Source organism: Castanea sativa, chromosome 3 (assembly GCF_040712315.1).
Source record: "Castanea sativa cultivar Marrone di Chiusa Pesio chromosome 3, ASM4071231v1".
Classification (NCBI taxonomy): domain Eukaryota; kingdom Viridiplantae; phylum Streptophyta; class Magnoliopsida; order Fagales; family Fagaceae; genus Castanea; species Castanea sativa.
Window position 1 is genome coordinate 26902792 of NC_134015.1, and position 23379 is coordinate 26926170.

The following is a 23379-nucleotide window of genomic DNA, read 5'->3' on the forward strand; positions in this document are numbered from 1 at the left end:
GCTAAAACGAGGGAATCTTTGCTCCAAGGTGATTAAAACATGCCAAATAGGGAGGAAGTGCTCAAAATATGTGTGGGTTTGTGCCTGGGGGGCTAAAAAGCCTCGGCACGTGTCCCAAGTCCAACGGCCTTTCAAGGGCCATCACCTCGGATGTGTGTATAAAAGCTGGGCTTGAGCCCAGCCCCAGCTCATTCAGGCCTGCGATTTTTAGGGTCTCCTTCTACCCTTTTTCTTCACTCAAAACGCTTAGAAAACACTGCTTTTGACCATCTTTTGTGTAGATCTTCATCGGATCGTCAGATTTAGTAAGATCTGTTCATGGATGTTCTTAGTGTTCACTCCTACGAAACTTTGGTCGAGTTTCAGAGGGAGTCTTACTACGAGAAAAAGCTTAGGAGGTGGTAGAGCTCTTTTTCTTGTGGTGACTAGGCACTTATCCACCAACTTCTTGGAGATACAACTGCTCTACTTCACACCACATTAGATTGGCATTTGTTGGAGGTCATCACTTCTTGCTGGGACCCTACTTTGAGATGTGTCACCATTGGAGATGTTGACTTGGTGCCTACTTTGGAGAAGTATGATCATTTTCTTTCTCTTTCTACTCTTCTGAGCACTGTTTTCGTTCCACCGGTGTGGACATGCTACCACAAGAGGCTCACTAATCTGATGGGCTTTAAGAGGCTTGTTGTGGAGGCCTTGACTTGGTATGGCAGGAGGATAGGAGGGAGCATGTCCTTTGATTTCTTGCATGATCGGTGCCACTCATCGGAATGCCTTGTTGGCTACCGAGATGACTTTGTGGACTTAGAGGAGCAGTGGACATCCTACCAGCGTTTTGCCTTCCTAATGGCCTTTTTCAGCACGGTGCTGTTCCTTTCACAATCACGAGTTGTCAATTTTCCCATTCTCCCTCTGGTGAGTGCCTTACCTCATGGTACCTCTTTCATTCCCGCTTTACTTTCCATGACCATTAGGTCCTTGTCCTTGTGTCAGGAGGCTGGTAGGGGTAGGCTAGGCTGCTGTGTTCATATGTTACAATTGTGTTTTTGTAGTCACTTTAGTGTCATTGCTAGGGATTAGCCTATGGGCTTTGTGAGTATTAACAGAGTCTAGGCTATTGTAGTCCTCGATCTTCCTTTTTCTAGGGATACTGAGGGTTGGCTGAGATACTTATGCCGCCCAAGTCCTACTGACTGTACCTAGAAAGTCAAGTGGGGTATCACTAGATGGCTAAGGCAAACCCATTGTATCGGTTTACTTAGCATTCCCTTGGTGGGCATCTAAGGGTGCACAGGGTACTTCCAGGGCATGGCCATGCAACAGTTTGGGGGTATCCAACATATCCCCCGACTTAGTGATCTTTCTATTGTCACTTACAAGTACGGGCTCGTGGATATCGATGTAGTAGTGATAAGGTGTGCCTCTAAGTTCTAGGAGGTGCGCAAGTCGAGCATTGACTTCCCCCTCTGTTTTAGGGATGACCAAGAGTGGCTTTCTGTTGAGTTTAGAGCGTGGCTAAATACCAGAGGTCCTGGCTTTGTGTTTGACTTATCATCACCAATCTTAGTCAAGTTGCCACTTTCGGCTGATATTTTGAGAGACTATACTCTAGATTTTGTGATCAGGGTTGAAAGGGCTCTTATGGATCTGAGGGAGGCTATCAGGGATACAGATTTCTACCAGGAGTTGACTGATACCTTTATGAAGGATCTGAAGGAGATGAGCAGTGTACATGAGAGTGAGCTTGCTACTCTGAGGGAAGGGCTTGATCGGAGGGGGTCAGCCTCTCCAGGCATAGAGGCGGAATGTGTTCAACTGAGATCCCAGGTTACGGGTTTGGAGGGTGAGCTTGTGGCTCTTACTCGAAGGTTTGCCGCTTCAGATCATTCTTGGGATGAGGAGAGGGTCGCACTAGAGGCAGGCAGGGCTAAGGCTAGTAGCAGAGCTGATGGTTTAGCACTGGATTTAGTACAGGTGGGAGCCTACATCCACTCTTCTTTGAGCATGGAGTAGGGGCGAGAGGGCGATGAGCCTAATGAGAGGAGGCTTTGAGAGTTATGACTATAGAGGTGGGAACCTTGTAGGCTTTGCTATAGACTGAGAGACAGGGCTCTAATTTTGATTCCACGATGGAGAATGAGCCAGTCCATCTTCGGCATTCACATGACAGACTCCGAGAGATTGCCAGAGACCTGGGCTTTGATGCAGCTGGGCTACTTCGTACTCATGTTCATGATGACCCGATCCTTCGTAGTGGTTTTGGGAGATTGTGCCAGGTCATGTCTGATCGTTTAGGCGATGTTTGACTTGCTAGTATTCTTTTCTGCTTATTTTGTTTTTGCACATGAGCTATGTGGTTAGTATGCCATCATGTATGGAAAGGTCCTTCGTAAATTGCTAGGCAATTGCGTAAGGCCTTTCGCTTTTTGTTTGAGTTCTTAAAGCATAGTCTAGTTTGTTAGGCATGCTTAGAAGTTGAGAGATGATGTAGAGAGATGTTTATGATGATATTCAGAAAATATTTATGAGATGATATTTCATGTTTTGATACCAGAATGTATGAAAGAAACCGAATGACACAATACAGGCATGTTAATGAATATGCAGGTAAATGCTTTGAAAATGCAAGATTATACAAATAAGTGATAAATGTAAAATCCATTAATATCAATATCTTATTTTTCCAAGGATACATTCTGTTCTAGACAGATCTTTTTCTTTTTCCATTAGGGTACATTTCCCATTGGCATGAGCCAAAACATCTTAAGCAGACCATTAGGTTGTGGCAATATTGTAGACAGAGAGCGATCTCAGAGGTGTCTACATATCTTGTCTTGGATGCTGGATCCATCTAATTTTCTGATCTTGATCATTCATCCGAGGGTATTCAATTGATTGATTATTCTTTGAAGATATGACTGAACTAAGATGGCTGCCTATGTACCTCCACGATGAAGGATCAGGTCATCACGTGGTTCAACTGACTTTTGATTGCCTTAATTTTTGCCTAGACCGCACTTTTGGGTTTTCAATCTACCTTTTCGTATCTTTTCACGCTCTCTTTCTTTGGCTCTCTTTTTGCGTAGACAGCCATTTCGGGGTTTTAATCTACCTTTTTACATTTTTTTTTTTGTTTTTTTTTTTTGTTTTTGGCTTTTTCTTTTTGACATCAAAATATAGAAATATGGTGCACTAAGAGGCTCCTTCATGCAAAGTATCATATAATGGCATTAGAATTGGTGGGCATATTGAAGTCACGCTTGTCCATGTTGGCTAGAATCAAGGCTCCTCCAGAAAAGGCCTTCTTTACCATATATGGGCCCTTGTAAGTTGGGGAAAACTTTTCTCTATGATCAAGCATGGCCTAGTTGTGCTTCTTCAAGACTAGATCGCCTTCTTCAAAGACCCTGGGTCTAACTTTCTTGTTAAATGCTCGCTTGACACGGCGTTGGTACAACTGTCCATGGCACATTGCGGTCATGCACATTTCATCTATCATGTTCAGTTGTTCATATTGGGAATGGGCCCATTTAGCTTCTAACAGCTCTGTCAGAGATAAAATCCTAAGAGACGGGATCTCTACCTTTTCGGGGAGGACAGCCTCCATGCCATATACTAATGAATATGGGGTCGCACCTATGGAAGTACGAACATAAGTGCAATATGTGCACAAAACAAATGGCAAGTACTCGTGCCAGTCCTTGTATGTGTCTGTCATCTTCACCAAGATTTTCTTTATGTTCTTGTTAGCGGCTTCCATTGCACCATTCATCTGAGGGCGATAGGGAACCAAATTTCTGTGCACGATCTTGAATTGTTGGCAGAGTTGCTAGATCATTTTTCCATTTAAGTTCGTCCCATTATCTGTAATGAGCTCTCCTGGCACGCCGTAGTGGCAAATAATGTTGTGTTTCAAGAACCGGGCTACCACTGCTTGAGTGACGCTTATGAAGCGGCTTCCACCCACTTTGTGAAATAATCAATGGCCACTAAGATATACTCATGACTGTTTAAAGCTTTTGGAATCATGGGTAGACATCCATACCCCAGGTTGAGAAGGGCCATGGTGTTGCTAAACAGTGCAAAGGCTAAGGAGGAGCGTTCTTCCTGTCTTGATAGGCTTGTCAACGGTGGCATGTCCTCACTTGTTTAATGCAATCATTTTCCATGGTGAGTCAATAGTAACCGGATCTCATACTCTTGCAGGCCAACAGGGGTCCACTGGCATAAGCTCCAAGTAAGCCTTCATGCATTTCTTCCATTAGATGATTTGCCTCGGAGGCATCTACACATCGGAGCAAGGTAGAATTGTGGTTCCTTTTGTACAGGACTTCTCCACTCAAGAAAAATTGGCAAGCCATGCGCTGGATGAACTTCTTTTCACTGTCTGTTGCAACGGGCGGGTATCCACTGTTCTTGATAAAAGCCTTGATATCATGGTACCATGGCTTTCCGTTGGCTTCGACTTCGACACTCATGCATTCTTCGATGTTCATGCAATAGGCTAGAACGCCACGGACTTCTATGCACAATTGTTGCATATCATCTTCTTTTGATAGCTTAACCATGCTAGCCAAGGCATCTGTAAACTGGTTGTGTGCTCAGGGCAAATAGGCAAATGTGATGTTTCGAAATTTCGGAATCAAGTGATTGATGCATTTTTGATACGGAATCAACTTGGTGTCTCAAGCTTGCCATTTTCCTTCGATTTGGGAGATGATTTATAAGGAATCTCCAAAGATGCTCTAGTCATAGGCGCCGACCTCTAGGGCCACTTGCAGGCCGACTATGCACGCTTCGTATTCTGTGACATTGTTGGTGCAATCAAAATTTAGCTTGACTGAATCAGGGATTTGTTGGCCCTTGGGCGAAACTAAGGCTGCTCCCACTCCATTTTTGGTAGAATTGGCGGCTCCATTGAAATAAAGCTTCCAACGCCACGGTTCCACACTATCTGGTTCTGGCTCTAGTGCCATGACATCCTCATCAAAGAAAAGAGATTCTGAAAGCTCTGGATCATTTAGCGGCTGGTCTGCTAGGTAATCAGCTATGGCTTGGCCCTTGATGGCCTTTCTTGTCACAAACATAATGCCAAACTTAGAGAGCAACATTTGCCAATGGGAGATCTTCTCTATAAGAGCTGGCTTTTCAAAGATGTACTTAATGGGATCCATACGGGAAATGAGTTGTGTGGTGTAGTAGAGCATATACTACCGCAACTTACGCGATACCCATGCTAGGGCGCAACACGTCTTTTCAATGGCGATATAGTTGATCTCACAACTGGTGAACTTCTTGCTTAAGTAGTAAATCGCCCTTTCTTTCTGGTCAAGCTCAGCCGATCGACCTAACGTGCAGCCCATGAAGGTTTCTTGTACTGATAGGCAGATGATCAACGAATATCCCGGCATCAGGGGAACCAAAACAGGAGGGTTCAACAGATATTGCTTCATCTTGTCAAAAGCCACTTGACACCCATCTGTCCATTCTATCTTGGTGTCTTTCTTAATAGCTTAAACAACAAATCACATGTGGCAGTCAACTGCGCTATGAAGCGAGCTATGTCATTGACTTTGCTTAAGAAGCTGCGAATCTATTTTTCACTTTGTGGTGTCGGCATGTCCTGGATGGCTTGGACTTTTTTTGGGTCCACTTCGATTCCTTTCTGGCTGACTATGAAGCCAAGCAATTTCCCTGAACTAGCTCCGAAGACGCACTTGTTAGGGTTTAGTCTCAACCTATACTTGATAAGGTGCTTAAATAGCTTTCTCAAATCTACCAAATGATCCCTGGCAGTGTGGGATTTGGCAATCATGTCATCTACGTAGACTTCAATCTCTTTGTACATCATATCATGGAACAAGGTTACCATGGCTCGCTAATAAGTAGCATTGGCGTTCTTTAAGCCAAATGGCATGACATCATACGCATAGGTTCCCCAATGAGTGGTGAATTCTGTCTTAGCTTTGTCTTCCTCGGCCATCTTGATCTGATTATAACCTGAGAATCCATCCATGAAGGAGAAGAACATGTTGGTAGCAATATTATCGATTAGGGTATCGACATGTGGCAATGGAAAGTTATCCTTAGGACTGGCACGATTCAAATCTCTGTAATCAACGTACATGCATACTTTCCCATCTTTCTTAGGCACGGGAACAATGTTGGCAACCCAATTTGAGTAGGCTATCGCGGTAAGGAAACCAGATTTCAATTGTTTTTCTACTTCTTCTTTGATCTTCAAAATGATTTCAGATTTCATCCTTTGAAGGGCTTGCTACACTGGGGGCACTCAGGTTTGACTGGAATTCTGTGCACGATAATCTCAGTATCTAACCCTGGCATATCCTGGTAGGACCAAGTGAAGATCTCTCTGAATTCCTTGAGCAGTGCTATAAGCTCCTGTTTCAAGTCCTTAGGAAAGTTTAGCCCAATCTTGACAGGTTTCTTATTCTCGCCTTCGTTGTCAAGGTTAACCATTTCTATCTCTTCTATGTTGGACCCTTCGCTCTCTCTGTTTAAAGCTTCCAAATGTCACGAGGCAAACTTGGAATTTCCTCTAACCCTTCAATATCATGTTCCAACTCTATCGTCTCATTCATGTTATCAATATCCTCATTATGGCAACATAACGATGTACTCGCTTGGGAATTAGAATGGATCCTATAGAACGGAACATATACAAGGAAACATAAGACAATTTGCACACACATAGTCATAGGAAAGCAAATAAAGAGATAAATGCAAGGATTTCCTGAATAATATGTTGGGTAATTTCATTAATGGATTTTAGATAGGGGATAACAAAGTTCATGCTTGATAATGATAAAAGGGAAACACACATTTTTTTGGAAAAATAAACTGGGGCAATGCAAACAAGAAAATGTAGGAAATAGGAAATAAACATGCAAAACAAACTAGATACGCTATTCCAATTGGAGAACCCAACCACACGATAATGGAATACTCCTTACTCAGCCAGTGTAACCACAAAGTAAGGTTTGACGGTCTAATGGCCTACTATCTCGCCTGGCACACAAGGCCTAATAGTAGAAGTCAGATAATCCCTTGGGGATATGATGGCATTCACTGAGAATTCTTCCGGACAAAGACGGATGAGACAAGCCAAATCTAATTCCTCCTCGCATGATTCCTGCGCTACTTCTGATCTGATGACCTAGGCTGGAGCTGGAAAAGTGACCCTGATGTGGGGATTAGACATCCCTTGGCCAATGCACTTCCTTTTCTTTCCTCTGGAAGCCTGGTAAAGCTCTTCGTCGAAGGGGTCGTAGCCTAGACCTAATCCTCCTTTGTTGTCTGGGAGTTCAATCAAAGAAGCCATCTCATGTCTTACAACACCGAGGCCTTGGCCTAACTGATAGCGAAATTTGATCATCTCCTTGGCAGCCATTAAAGTAGCGGAGGGCCATGCTGACTCAAGTTCTAAAGCTCTAGAAATCATGGAGACTAGCTCGAAATTGTGAAAAGTTGCCTCCGAAAAGGCATTAGCACCAATGTAGGGGAAAAAATTCTCCTTGAAGAAAGTCAAGGATTCCTTAACCATAATAGTGATTAAAAAAATCCTCGGATGGGAACTTGAGCCTCTGGTGAAGAGTAGAAGCAACTGCACGTACCACATATAGCCAAGGCCTCCCTAGGAGCATATTATATGAGGAATCCACCTTGATGACTTGGAAGTTGACAATGAAAAACATGGGGCCAATTCCAATTGCTAATTCGAGCTCACCTTGCACCTCCCAAAGAGTGCCATCAAAAGCTCTAATGATCATGGTGGTAGGGCGGATAAAAGAGGTAACCACATTCAACCGCTTTATACTAGACATCGGGCAAACATTCAAGGCTGATCCATTGTCAATTAATACTCTAGAGATGATCATATCCTCACACTTTACCATAATGTGCATGGGCAAAGTATGCTCTTTACCTTCTGGTGGTAGCTCATCATCTGTAAAGGAAATCTAGTTGGTGGCCAACACCGTCGAGACCATACCCTTAAAGGAAAATTTTGTGGCACTTGTAGGAACACATGTCTCTTTCAAGACTTTCAAGAGAGCCTTACGGTGGACATTAGAGGATAGCAATAGCGCCAAGATGAAAATCTGAGCTGGCGACTTGTTTAGCTGTTGCATCACACTTTACTCTAAGTTTCTAATAATTTTCAGGAATTCCTTGACTTCTTCGATTGTAACCCTATTCTTGACGGGTTTGGCTGTACCTTTGCCAATCTCTTTCCTTCTCTTTTCTATCTCCTCGAGAGTATAGCAGCGGCCACTCCTAATAAGCCCAGATAGACCTGAAGAGATATTGGAGCAGACCTCATTTTTTCCGATTCGAGTGGATTCAAGGACACATTTTATTTCCATGGGACACGATGGCTATCCTCATAAGGGAATGGCTTCGGCATGCGAATGATAACACCTTCCTGAGTTTACAAATTAGGCGCTATGGAGAATGTCTTCAGATTAATGACCACTAGACATGGTAGAATGGCTTCAAGGGCCTTTGAGCCGAATACCCTAGAGATTCCTGAGGCAGGCTTTGGCAGAATAAGAGGATCAAACCCTCAGATAGCAAGAATAATAGCGGTTCCCCCCTAAACTGATGATGAGGCTTGTCCTACGACTGCAGGCAATGCAAGAGCTGGAGGAGTAAATCCTTAGATGGCTGGCGGGGGCTGCCCTTTCCTTGAATCTGATGACCTGATCTGCAGGTGATTCTACGATCTCCTCAATGACTACTGAAGAGGGAGGTGCCAAAGTAACCTTACCGAGGCATTTCTGTAGGTATTCGTCCCAATCCTTCCTCAACCCTACTGATATAGCATTACAGTTGGCTCCTGACTAGGTAGCTAGAGAAAATAAACTAGCTGCCATGCAATCACTTCTTCGCATAATTTCCCTTTCAATCCAAATGATACCTCATTTGGCTAGACTCTGAACTTGTGCTAGGAGCACTTTACAATCAAATAGAGTATGACTGTCTTCATTGTCACAGAATGAGCAGATTCCCTAGTAAAATCCCGGGGTCCCTAACCCTTAAGATCAATAGAATGTCTCTCTTAAACCATGGGAATGACGGTAAGGAGAAATACAAAACCCTTTCTTCCATAGTGATGATGGCATTCACATTCCTTTCCTGATGAGGAGGCAACGAGTTGGTGATGATGTTCAGAGCGGCTGCATTATCAAACTATATCAACTTGTTGTCTATAAGATCTTGGACACGGTCCCTCAAATGGTAACATTCTTCCAAAGTATACCCCTCGGCCCCAAAATGGTGTTCACACTTCTTGGACAGATCAAAAACAAGTGATAAAGGGCCTTCTCTAGGCCTGAGAACATCGAGTTCACTAACTTCCTTTCCAGTAGGTAAGCGTAGAGATTTGCCATAGGCATGGGTAACGGAGTGTACTTTCGGTTTTCCCTCCTAAAGGGATGAGGTAGGTTTGTCTTCCCTTTCTGATTAAAGGCTTGGTTAAGTGCTTGAGCAAATTGAGCCTGTTGTTGATAAGGTCTAGCAGCTGGGGTTGCATTAGCATAAGTAACACCCCTAGGCCTTTCTGGTGCACTATCGACCATATGAACATCGGCCTCCTTAGTCTTGCGGCCGGTCATTTTCTTGACCTACTGTTCAACCATGGATCTTAAAGACTCGGCATCCATGATCTCCTTGTTCCTAATACCCTCGTCAATGTACTGCCCAATAGGGATGAGGCTAGCAAAATGAGTGACTTGGGTGCTGATCATCTTCTCATAATAAGGAGGCTTGAGGTTTTCAATGAACCATTTGATCATCTTATTTAACATCATGGGAGGTTGCACTTGTGTGGCTAGCTTACGCCACCTCTAGGCATATTCTCAGAAAGACTCCCCACTCTTCTTCTTTGTTCTCATAAGGACCGTGCAGTCAGGAGCTATCTCGATGTTGAACCTGTAGTATTCCAGGAAAGAGTTGGCCATTTCCCTCCAACTAGAGGTCTTTTCCAATCTCGCATACCATGTGGCCAAAGGGCCGATCAAACTATCAGGGAAAATCTGGCAAAGCAGAGGGTGATTATCCCAGTAGGGAGCCATCTTCCTACAGAACACGCACAAGGGTCTCTTATACCATCATACTTGACAAAATTTGGTGCCTTGAACTTGGGAGGCAAATCGACCTAAGGGAAGTTGGTAAGATTGTCTAGATTAACGCTTCCATGGGTGCTGGAGCCCTCTATGATATGAAGCTTCTCAGCTAGAGTTTCTACTTGGCTCTTGACTTGGCCGATCCTAGATTCAGGGTTCTTGCCCTTAAAAGGATTTGTTTCTTGGTCACTGCCCTAGGGCGATACATTGTGGCCCTGATCCTGTCCTGATGGGGGCTAATTTTCATTCTTGATTTGGAGACCTCCTTGACTATGATCGAAAGAGTTTTGTCCTCCTTCTACAACTAGCGGTTGCATCGTGCACACCAATTATGACACTTGCTCTTTCATTTGAGCGAACTGGGCATGACTCACTTCGGGAGTCGAAGGCCCATTGGTAGACATCTCTCTTACATAAGACCTAGTGATGATGGGATCATGATGTGGTGGTAGCTTAGACTGTTTCTTTTTAGCAATCTTTTGATCCTTGGGAAAGAATGAAAGGTGAAAGAAGCAGGGTGCATTTGACAATGTGGAAACACAACACCAAAAACAAGTTAGTGTATGCCCTTGCTATTTAACATGCACCTAACATTTTTAGAAAAATTTGGCTTTGCACCCTTGATTGGGTATTTATCATGGTGAGTTTCTACTATGATGCAAGATTAATGCACAAGATTGGCAAGTAACCGAAACTTTCATGACATGCTCAACGATGCGGGAAGGACCCTTCTTTTGATTATATGCATGTACAAGATTTTCTTTTACAACGCTAGGTTCATCGGCTCCAATGATGGGCCTTTGACAATACAAGGAAATGCAATCGCGAGGAAAAGCTTAGCTTCTAATACTATGGGCTTCTCGGGGAAGGTTTTGGACACTTGGATCTCTTGGTAACTTGGACAGCATGGATCTCTTGGACCTTTGGATCTTTTAAAAGAGCCCTTGGATTCTGGACATCTAGGACCTTTTGGCAATTTTGACATCTTGGCAATCTAGGCAGCGTGGATCTCTTGGCAATTCGAATCTCTTTGCAATTTGGATCTTGGAACCTCTTGGGCACTTTGTCATCTTGTGATCTCTTTGATGATTTAAGCTTCTGGGCAATCTTTTCGGATCTTTTTTAGGAAAGCTCTTGAACTCTTGATGTTTTGGAATCCTTGACGGTTTTTTGGTAGCATTTCCTCCTGAACAGAGTTTCGGCTACTTGCCACAGTTTTTATCTTTGCACAATTAGGTGACAGGACCATTTAGTGTATGCATGAATGCCCTTGTAGGGTTGTAAACCCTTAGGGATAGGGTACAGACAGAATTTCTGTTTTTGTTAACAAACCTTATACTTCTGCGGTGCGGCACTTACAATGGGCAGAACATGATGACCCAAGAATATTTCTCACAAGAGATCCTGTTTATGAACCATTAATGTATTGTGGTTTCTGTAACCAATATTCAACTTATCATGAACATGAATGCAATGATGATCCCCCTTGGGATCCCTCTCCAGGGGACCCTTATGCTGGTTACCCGTCTGATGCAGCTTCTACCTAGAAGCATAGTGATCCCAGTACAAGACTTTCTTATTGGTCTAGCCAGATGACGCTACAATATTCGCTAGTTACTATTTTCCGAAGATTGGTTTCTTGATAATAATGATTTCTTGTTGACCATATTCTTATCTATAGGACAAACCATTCTGGCACCATCACTACGTACCAACTTTCCTCCATTGTTGACTTTCCAAGATGAAGACTTTTCCAAAAGATAAAGCTATTCACTTGCTATTTTGCTGATATTTTGGGCATAACATGCCAAACTACTTTCAGTCTCAAAAGCTGATCTGATTCCTTCCGGATATTACTCTCTTATTGCCCCTCACGGGTCCTGATATGAATAGTAAAATGACACTATTTGCTTTGTACTATTTACTGCTTTACTCACTTATATAAGGGGGGTTGTCCCTTATTGTTAAACTCAGAATCGTTTCTAGGATTTCCCTTAGAACTCTCTCTAAGACTTCCTTAGATCAAGATATCTCACTGATTACACAAAGCTTGTAACTAGGAACCAGGACTAGCTTTCAAGCCTTGTACTGTTTACCCAACCTGTTTATCACTGTAATCTTGTTGCTACTACTACTACTGTAAGTATTTTGATGTATATTCAATAAACACTTCTGTTTTCAAGAATGCCAAGAATGCTATCATGCCAAGAATACATAATAATTCTCAAGATAATCAAAAAACAAAATATGCTGCTTTAACAAATTCATTTTTTTTCTCCATTTCCTTTTGGAAAAGTCTTCATCTTGGAAAGTCAACAATGGAGGAAAGTTGGTACGTAGTGATGGTGCCAGAATGGTTTGTCTTATAGATAAGAATATGGTCAACAAGAAATCATTATTATCAAGAAACCAATCTTCGGTAAATAGTAACTAATGAATATTGTAGTGTCATCTGGCTAGACCAATAAGAAAGTCTTGTACTGGGATCACTGTGCTTCTAGGTAGAAGCTACATCAGACGGGTAACCAGCAAAAGGGTCCCCTAGAGAGGGATCCCATGGGGGATCATCATTGCATTCATGTTTATGATAAGTTGAATATTGGTTACAGAAACCACAATACATTAATGGTTCATAAACAGGATCTCTTGTGAGAAATATTCTTGGGTCATCATGTTCTGCCCATTGTAAGTGCCAGACCGCAGAAGTATAAGGTTTGTTAACAAAAACAGAAATTCTGTCTGTACAACCAAAGAAGTGGTAGTCTTTCCATAATTCTTCGGAGACATCAAGAATTCGATTATTAAAGTAACTTCTCCAACATTCTGCAAGAGCATAGGGATGTTTATGTGAAACATAAGCATTTCCTTCATACCATTGACCTTGGTGAGTATATCTGTTAATGAGAACAAGATGCTTGGAAGGTTGAACATTCATCCAATTATTCTTTTCCCATTTGGGCAAAATACTCCAACATCGGATTGAAACATAAGGGGTTGCTGCAACATCTGCAACAGCCTTTTGGATAATATTAGGAAACTGGTTAATTTAATCATGACTCGTTAATTTAATGAGTCTGACAAAACCAAATTCAAACATTTGAGAAAGCCAGAAAGGATCATTATCAGAACCGTCTTCATAATTAATCAAAAGGCCAGGGAAAGGATGGGTTTTTTCATGAACTCTAAGACTGCTCCCAAAGTATTTTCCCCATTTCTTTTTCAGGTAGCCTTTGTTGGGGCCATCAGGTTCAACAATGGTAGGGGCAATTGAAACAAGGGTTTTAAAATGTTTTAATTAAAGATCAAGATCTTTAGTCATAGCCTTGCTTTCAAAAATACAAGATTGTACTTCTGGAGGCAAGTTGGCAACAACACTTTTAAGCAAAGATTGGTTTTTTAGACTCAATTTAGCAAAATCAATACCCATTACAGTCTTTCTATCCATTGAATCAACATAGTTTTTCCAGCAGGATCACGTCCTCTAGACCAAGGAGTTAGCTGGGAATCAAGCAATCTATAAAAAATTCGGTAAATAAGAGTAAAAGGTCTACTACCATCATCCATATCATAACCAGATGTCAATATTTTCAAAGTTAAAGTTTTAATAATATTAGGATCATCTAAAGCAAGAGCAAGATCAGGATAACAATCAAAGTAAACAGGACCATCATACAAAGAAGCAGTAATCATGCCAAGAATGCTATCATTAAATTTCTTAAATCTAGCATCACGTAAACACATAAGCACAGAAGCATCAATTCCTTTTCTTGTTAAAGGTTTAACAACAACTTGAACCAAACCAATGTGTAAATATTTAAGATTTTTCTTGGACAAAAACTCATTAATAATTTGCTTGGAAAATAAACAACATTTTTCATGAGTTTTGGAAATAGAAAAGGTTTGTTCAACAGTTCTAGCTCTATATTCAGAGAAAATACTTTTTTCAGTCCAATTAAGATCATAAATAGATTTAATAGAAATTTTAGGAATATTCCATTTTCTAAAATCTGGGTACTCACTTTCTCCAACAATGAGGTCTTCTTCATTTACAATATCAGGAGGACAACCAGTCCTAGAGCTAACAGAGGAGTCGAATCTCCACATCCTATCAATATCTAACTTAGTTATAACACTCAATTATCATGTTTTTCTCACAACCGTTGCACTTCGTAACACATACCGGTCATCAACCCTATTCCTCTCACGCCCTCACGCTCTCCTAGCTTCACGGGCCTTACTGTTCGGATCTGGGACTTTTTACAATGGCGGTGGCGCCAACGACGGTGAGATCAACACAACAACAAAGTATCACAAGGTTAGGTAGACACGGACAGAATATAAGAGATACAACAACACTATCGGCCAAGGAAAGAATGGCTCTGATACCATAAAGGGAGAAGGACGACAGCGCAGAAGGCGGAAGCACAATAGATAGCAGATATATGGAATAATTCAAAGTAAATGATAATTGAAAGTAAGGCGGTAGAACCAGCCAAGCAGTTGTATATCAAAATAATTCAAAGTATTGAAAACAGAAGTGTTTATTGAATATACATCAAAATACTTACAGTAGTAGTAGTAGCAACAAGATTACAGTGATCAACAAGTTGGGTAAACAGTACAAGGCCTGAAAGCTAGTCTTGGTTCCTAGTTACAAGCTTTGTGTAATCAGTGAGATATCTTGATCTAACGAAGTCCTAGAGAGAGTTCTAAGGGAAATCCTAGAAAAGATTCTGAGTTTAACAATAAGGGACAACCCCCCTTATATAAGTGAATAAAGTAGTAAATAGTGACATTTTACTACTCATATCAGGACCCGTGAGGGGCATTAAGAGCGCAATATCCAGAAGGAATCAAATCAGCTTTTGAGACCGAAAGTAGGTTGGCTGGTAGTGCCAAAAGTGGTCAACAATATAATCATGGTAGCTTCAGTAAATACTTTTACTCTTGAGTGAATATTGTAACATCAGTATCCTTTATGCAGGCCAAACAAATTAGGCTCCTAGGTCAGGAGTATTTTCATCATACTCTTCATCATGTGCAAACCAATCTTTTGGATAAGGTTGAGGATAAGGGTAGTAAGGGCTTTCGGCAACAGGGCTTTCAACAACAGATCCTTCTTCTTCAGAATTTCTATTCTCAGCCTCCTTCTCTTCTTCAATCTTTTTCTTGAGAAGGGCATATAAATCATCTTTACTTAAATTATCAATTTCTGAGGCCTGTGAAGTAGAGGGAGCCTTGGAAGTAGACTGGGCACTAGAGATTAGATGCCTGGGAGGTGGTCTCCAGTAAACATTATCCAATATTTGTGAAACATATCCAAATTTGTCCCACCATTTAACATTCCAATGTCTAGTAAGAATATCACCATCTTTCTCATATTGCCACTTTAGAATCCAGGGGACTCTAAAACGTTTAACAAAGTGGAGAAGGGCAGGAAATTTGGCATTATGAGCATTTACCTTAAAACCTTGCTTCCAAAAATTGAAACACTCAACAAGAGGTTTGGGGAAGATCTCAATATCAGAACCAAATTGATTCCACCAACGGATGAACCAAAGAGGCAAATCAACATTGTTGTCAAACTCTTTATCAAAGTTAATAAACCATGAATGAGTCATTGTCTCATTTTGGTGAAGCATATATTTGAACCAAGCATCAATATAATCATGGTATGAATATGGAACAGAGTGCTTAGGGAGATTTTTTGTAGAAGTAGGGGAATGTCCCCAACTGGCTTCAATAACAATATTTTTTAGGTAAACACTGTGGTAAATAATTTTGGTTTTATCATCTAAATCAAAAATAGTTTTAATAACAATAGCATCTTCTTGGCGTAAAATGTCAGAATCAAATTCTAACCTTTTAGCACCATGTTCCGGAACCCAGTGACACAAAGGAGGGAAATAGCTTTTTGCAATCTGAAGAGGGTTCTTAATTGCTACTCGGTTTGGTTCAACAAAAAATAGGTTTTGGAAGTATTTTTTTTTAACATATTGGGAAGCATTGGGTTTTCTTGGGTAAATAGTTCGGACAGGCTGGTTAACAGGGGTTAAAGCATAAGGGTTATAGGCAGAAACCAAAACAGAGGAATAATTAGGCTTAGGGATTGATCCTAAAGTGGTAAGGCGGTTAGCAATGTCTCCTGGGGAGATAGGTTCTCGTTTAACAATTTGGTCGTGTGTGACTGTAGGACCTTTATCCTTGGATCCTCTACTTGCCATTACAGTACTGCAGGAATTCACGGGTAAGAAAATTAGGAATAGAATTTTGAGAACCTTTAATATATTCAATATCAAAATCAAAAACACTTAAAATAGCTTGCCATCTTGCAAAAATATGTTTGGAAGCAATATTCTCAACATCTTTTTCAATAACATATTTAGCACTTTTACAATCAATTCTTAATAAAAAAATTTGGTTTACAAATCACTTTGAAATTTTGAAATGCATAGTACTATAGATAAAATTTCTTTCTTTATGGTGCTATAGTTTAATTGTGCCGCATTCCAGACACCAGAGTAGAAGCGAACAATTTGCTCAAAAGAATCAGGTGAAACTTTTTGTTTTAGAATGCCCCTATAACCAATGTTTGAGGCATTACTTTCAATAATTTGGAAGGCATTAACAGTTGGGATACCAAGACAGGGTAAAGTTTTAACATGGGATTTGATCTGTTTAACAAGAGAAGTATGAATATCAGACCAAGAAGGAGGATTACTTTGTAATCGATCAAAAAGTGGTTTGCATTGTTTTCTCAGATTTTTGTAAAAATCAGCAACATAATTTAAGGATCCAAGAAACCTTTGAAGTTGAGTTTTATCAATAATTTCATCAGGAAATTTATCAGCAAATTGAATGGCTCAACCAATAGGACGGATTTGTCCTTCGAAAATATCATATCCGAGAAATTTGACTTTGGTTTGAAACAGTTTGATTTTCTTAGCAGAGACAACAATACCATTTCTTTTGATAGTGTCCGGAAACGAGTACAAATGTTTCCAGTGTTCACTAATGGATTTGGAGAAGATCAAAACATCATCAATGTAGACAATAGTGAAATGGCTGAAAGAATTGAAAATATCATTCATAATGTTTTGGAATTCACTAGGAGCATTTTTTAGACCAAAGGGCATAACATTCCACTCATAGTGACCAAAAGGTGTGGTAAAAGCAGTTTTTACCTATCCTTCTCGCGAATTTGAACTTGCCAAAATCTAGATTTCATATCAAATTTGGAAAATATGACAGCATCACTCAGCCTATGAACAAGATCATTTTTATTGGGGATAGGGTACCTGATCCACTCTAAGACTTTGTTCAAAGGTTTGTAGTTAATCACAAGACGAGGGGTACCTCTCTCAAGCTTAGCATTTTTTTGAACATAAAAAGCAGCACAAGACCAAGGAGACCTGCTGTTTCTAATAAGTTTTTTCTTGAGCAAATCATTGATCTCACTTTTACAAAATTCAACAGTTTCAGCATTCATTTGAATAGGACGAGCTTTAGTAGGAATATTCTTCTCATTAAAATATTTAGCATAAGGCAAGTTAACAATGTGTTTCTTTTTGTGCCAAAAACATTAGGAATTTCAGAACAAACATCACTCATTAATATTTTCTAAAAATTAATAATTTCGGATTGAAGTAGTTTATCAGAAAGTTGTTCAACAATTTTCTTGTACCTAACTTCTTGTTGAAGAAAGTTGAGGTGTTTGACTTTAGCATAGATCAGATTAAAAGTATCAGGGGTTTCATGCTTTGGACAAAATTTGAATTTTACTTTCTGTCCAAAGGGATCAGTAGTAATTCCATCTTCCTCAGTAAGGAAAGGATACAAAGAATTAATAAAAGGTAAACAAAGAATCACTTTATCAGTCATGTTTTCAACAAGTACAGAAGGGATCTTAAAGCAAACATTATCATGGTAGACATGAGCATTGTTTGATTCATACTTGATTTTCATTTTAGTTCCATTAGCAGAAAATAATCTTTCAGTAGATTTTTCAAAATATTTAGAAGGAATCAGTCCTTCTTGAATACAATTAACATCAGCACCAGAATCAATCATAGCAACAACATCAAAAGCATAATCATGAGCAACAACAATTTTGACTTTAGTGTATCATTTGGGCAGCATATGTTTAACAAGGGACAGTTGATTATCAATAAAATTAATCAAAGTACGATCAGAAACATTACCAGAAGGAGAAGCTTGTTGATCGGATTCATTTCCATCTTTTTGCTCATCATCATCAGATTGGTGTTTATCCATAGTTTTATCAATCTTTAGAATTAACAATTCTTGTTTAAGATGATCATTATCATGTTTAATAGTTTTAATATCATTTTTTAATTGAATTATTTCTTGTTTAACAGTTTTTATTTCATGTTGAAGATCATTAACAGTTATTTCTTTTGATTTATTTTTATTAAATCTTTTTAGAGTTTCTTCAAAACTTATCGTAGAATTAGGTCTTTTAACCTTATCTTTTTTTGTTAAGTTTTTCAAAAACTTGTCAAGATAATCTTTCTGTAAATTAGGGTCTTCAATTTTACTTATCATTGTTAATAGTAAATCATCATTCTCTTTACTTTTGGTTAACATTTTAACAGATTTAATCACATTACAACAAGAATCTCTACAGCCAAGTTTAATATTGGGAGATTTAGAAACATCACTACGGGAGTGATAATCAGAATCAGATGAGGAGGAAAAATCCTCTTCAAGGGAATCGGTTGAAGCAGCAGATTCAAGAATCTGAAATAACTCATTTTGATCATTATTATTAATGTTTAACATGTTCAACTTATTTTTTAACTTACTAGGCTTCTGGTTACAGTCTTTACTGAAATGGTCGAATTTGCCACAGTTAAAGCACTTACCTTTACCTGATCTCTGTTTATCATGTTTTCGAAAAGTAGATTTGTTTTTAGCATAAAAATCATTGGGTTTAACAAAGTGGCTTCTGTATCTTTTATGCTTTTTATGGGAATAACTTTTGTAAACTTTATCATGTTTACTTTTTCCTTTTTGCCTGGAAGGGGCAATAGGAGGTAAACCATATTGTTCACAGAAATTACCCATTTCATATTTAGCTTTCTTTTTATCTTTTAACTGTTTTTTTAACCATTTTTCATCATTGCACATATTAATTTCAATTTTCTTAATAGTGCTGAAAATATCACCATAGGTTAAATTATCAAAATCAATAGAATCATTTTTACCAATTAATTCATTTTTTACTTTATGAGTAAAAATAGGAGGCAGACCGTCAATAAACTTCTCTTTCCAATAAGGCTTCGTAGAGTCTTTTCTGAGCATGACTCTGGATGTAAATACATCTTGGTACCATCTGTAATCAGACATAGTTGGACCTCTCAAATTATTCAAATAGTCAGAAATGGGAGACGAAATATTGGAAGGAGTACCAACAAAATGTTTAAGATTGGTGTAAACCAAAGTATTAACACCATCAGGAATGCCTCGATTAATATTTACCTCAAAAATAGACATACCATGAGTATCTCTTTTAATAGCATGTTTAATAGATTCTCTGGATTCTTCTGTGAGATGTGAATCCCACCATCCTCAAAGACAACCAGTAAAACCAAATGCAAGCAAATCAACAATATCAGGATGATCAAGATTGTCATAGTTATTTATGGATGCAATACCAACCATAGACATGTGAACGATTTTGTTAATAATTTATTGTTCAGACAAACCATCAATATTCCATTCATAAAGTTTATCAGCCGAAATAGAAAATTGAGTTTGAGAAGATTTTTCTTCAAACTGTACATCAGGAGGAGTGGGTTTAGAATACCAATTTTTTGTAAAAGGCGTGGGATTGGGTTTTCCAACAAATCTTTTAATTTCTGGTAAATTTATACCATCATCAAAAGCATTTTTAGAAGATTTAGAAGATAATGAGTCAGAATTTGTGTTGTCATCAGAAACAATTTCTTTCTCATTTCTTGAAATAGCACAAGCAGCGCTTCTAGAAGTAGAAGTTTGCTCGGTTTTAACTTTTAAATCAGCAAGCATTTTTTCAATCCTTTCAACAGTTGATCCTTGGGAATTAACTAAATCAAAAGTCTTACTCTGAGAAGTTTTAAAATCAATATTTTTTCTTTGACTGGGTAAATCAATCAAAGGTTTCTCAGGCTTTGAAACAATAGGTTTTTCAACAATTTTTTCTTTAATATGGTCAAGCTGTTGACCAATAATATGCAAAGATTCATTAGTAAAATTGTTTTGTTCAATAATGGCAAAAACAGGGGTTTTATCATCAACAATTTTGAAAGGGGAGGCTTTCACCTCAGTGCTTTCTTTATCATTTTTTCAAGTAATCAAAATAGTTTCAAGGGGTGGATGACTGGATTTAACAACAGTTTTATCATGTTTAACAAAAGCAGATTTTTTTATTACGTTCAAGTAATTGGTATGAACCTCATTTCTTGAAACATAATAATTCTCAAGATAATCAAAAAACAAAATATGTTGCTTTAATAAATTTATTTTTTCTCTCCATTTTCTTTTGATTCTGTCTTTTTCAGACTGAGCAAAAGTACTTTGGTAATACTTTCTTTTATCACGATTTGCTTTAGAAAAGAATTCATTACTTAAAGCAACCATATCAATTTGAAAAGCAGGGGTTTCAACATCCATATCCATCAAATTTATCACACGCAGATGTTTGAAAGGAGGAGGAGTTTCAATAGGTGGAAAATCAGATCCAGAAGGAGCCTCAGATTTTGCATCTTCTTCTTCTTCTTGATCATATTTTGGGAGAAATTCAGGTTTAGTTGAATAATAAGTATTGCTAACCTGGGAATTGTTGCTAGCAACTCCTTTTAGCTTTAAATCAAGTGGTTCAAAATTCTTTTTCAAAAATTCGTCAACGTCAACATTTCTTTTAACAACACTTTCAGATCCAACAAAGGACTTTCTTCCTTCATTGATTCTTAAAGGTTTGTGAGTAGGAAAACATTTGGTATCATCAAAAAATATTTTAAAAGTTCCATCAGTATATTGTGCAATCTTAGTAAGATCAAGTTCATCAAAAACAGGTTTAACAGGTGGTGCAACTTGTTCCAAAGTCCATTCTTTGGGAAGAGTAATATCTTGCCATTGAATCATTTTAGGGACTTGGATCTTAGCATCAAGAGTGGAACATTGAATTAATATAGTTTTTCCAGCAGGATCACGTCCTCTAGACCGAGGAGTTAGCTGGGAATCAAGCAATCTATAAAAAATTCGGTAAATAAGAGTAAAAGGTCTACTACCATCATCCATATCATAACCAGATGTCAATATATTCAAAGTTAAAGCTTTAATAATATTGGGATCACCTAAAGCAAGAGCAAGAGCAAGAGCAAGATCAGGATAACAATCAAAGTAAACAGGACCATCGTACAAAGAAGCAGTAATCATGCCAAGAATGCTATCATTAAATTTCTTAAATCTAGCATCACGTAAACACATAAGCACGAAAGCATCAATTCCTTTTCTCGTTAAAGGTTTAACAGCAACTTGAACCAAACCAATGTGTAAATATTTAAGATTTTTCTTGGACAAAAACTCGTTAATATTTTTCTTGGAAAATAAACAACATTTTTCATGAGTTTTGGAAATAGAAAAAGTTTGTTCAACAGTTCTAGCTCTATATTCAAAGAAAATACTTTTTTCAGACCAATTAAGATCATAAACAGATTTAGTAGAAATCTTAGGAATATTCCATTTTCTAAAATCTGGGTACTCACTTTCTCCAACAATGAGGTCTTCTTCATTTACAATATCAGGTGGACAACCAGTCCTAGAGCTAACAGAGGAGTCGGATCTCCACATCCTATCAATATCTAACTTAGTTATAACACTCAATTATCATGTTTTTCTCACAACTGTTGCATTTCGTAACACATACCGGTCATCAACCCTATATATATATATATATATACACACACACACACACACATACATACATCATGCATAATGCAAGCACGCAGAGCAAGAAAGTAAATTCCTACATCTCTAGAGCATGGCCCAAATATAAGTGCAGGAAAATAAACAAGGGTCGTTATACTCTAGAGATGAGGATGAATGGTACATGGCATGATATACCTAATACAAACCATCTAAGAGAGAAAGGGAGGCCTTGAACAAGAGAGGCTAACACAAGCATAAAGCATAGAAGCGAGCAAGCATAGACATGCAAATAGGGGTTATCCAAACCCTTTGATGTGAGCCTTGGTGTATGGACAATGACAAAGAACATAGGGTCTAGATCAGGTCCTAACCATTAGGCCAAAGCACAAGAAAGAAAGACAAAGTGACAAAAGGACTACAATAGCACATGGCATGAAAAACATAGCCTAGGTCTAGGCACACAAACATGGTATGGAGTGCACAAGCACATGGAATGTAGCATAAAGCATGTAGAGAACATATATCCAAGCACATAGACATGTGAGAACATAGATCTAAACATATAGGCATAGAAACATACATGTATACATGTAGAAACTTAGCACATAAACATGGAAGAATAAAGCATTTGAAGACAAGGATCTAACCATATAGCATTGAAATAAATACATAAAACACATAGATCCAAGCAAGGCATAGCCAACAACGTCATACAAGCATGTGAGCATGTAACCCTAACATCTACCTAGAACAAAAGAGGCAAAATCATAGGAAAACATGGCATAAAACCCTAACCATGTAGATCTAAACATAAAAGCTTGTAAAGATGTAGATCTAACCATGAAACATAGCATAAAGCATAAATGTAAAGAGATTTAAGCTAGAAACACAAAGAAAGCAAGAAACATGCTAAGGAGAAAGATAAATCATGTTATTCAAGCAAACATAGCAAAATAAATGCTAGAAAAATATTTAGAGGGTTAGGGGTGTGGATAGTAGCCAAAAAGGTTCATCCACACCCCTAAACCCCAAATCCAAGTGTAGAACCAAGGAAAAGAAGATCGAGTATAAGAATAATACCTTGTGTTTTTTGGTGAAGAAAGAATAAACCACAAGCTTTGATGTGTTTTTTGGTGTTTTGAAGAGAGAAAATGTGTAGAAAAACCAGGCAGAGAGTAAAATTCAGGAAAATGTCGTCCCTTTCAGGTTTAAAGGGTGCTTGGGGCTATTTATAGTCCCTTCAAGGGCCTCTAGCCTCCAAACTCCTCTAATGGGGTTGATCTTGATACCCTTGGAAAGA

At 38.9% G+C, this 23379-nt stretch overlaps 1 protein-coding gene across 1 annotated transcript; it reads right to left on the reverse strand.

Annotated features, from left to right (window-relative positions):
* Positions 1 to 3367: 3367 nt before the first annotated feature.
* LOC142628759 (uncharacterized) lies at positions 3368 to 4571 on the reverse strand. Its single transcript, XM_075802801.1, has 2 exons — positions 4216 to 4571; positions 3368 to 3800 (listed from the first exon to the last, which is right to left on the reverse strand). The coding sequence occupies exons 1-2, from the start codon at positions 4569 to 4571 to the stop codon at positions 3368 to 3370; spliced, it is 789 nt and encodes a 262-aa protein (XP_075658916.1).
* Positions 4572 to 23379: the final 18808 nt, after the last annotated feature.

What these genes read in the sequence shown, in the direction of transcription:
- LOC142628759 (XM_075802801.1), bottom strand. Translation starts at nt 4,571, where the DNA reads ATGGTTAAGCTATCAAAAGAAGATGATATGCAACAATTGTGCATAGAA. An exon ending in GCTTATGCCAGTGGACCCCT is followed by an intron (nt 3,801 to 4,215) that starts GTTGGCCTGCAA and finishes GATCGTGCACAG; the next exon opens with AAATTTGGTTCCCTATCGCC.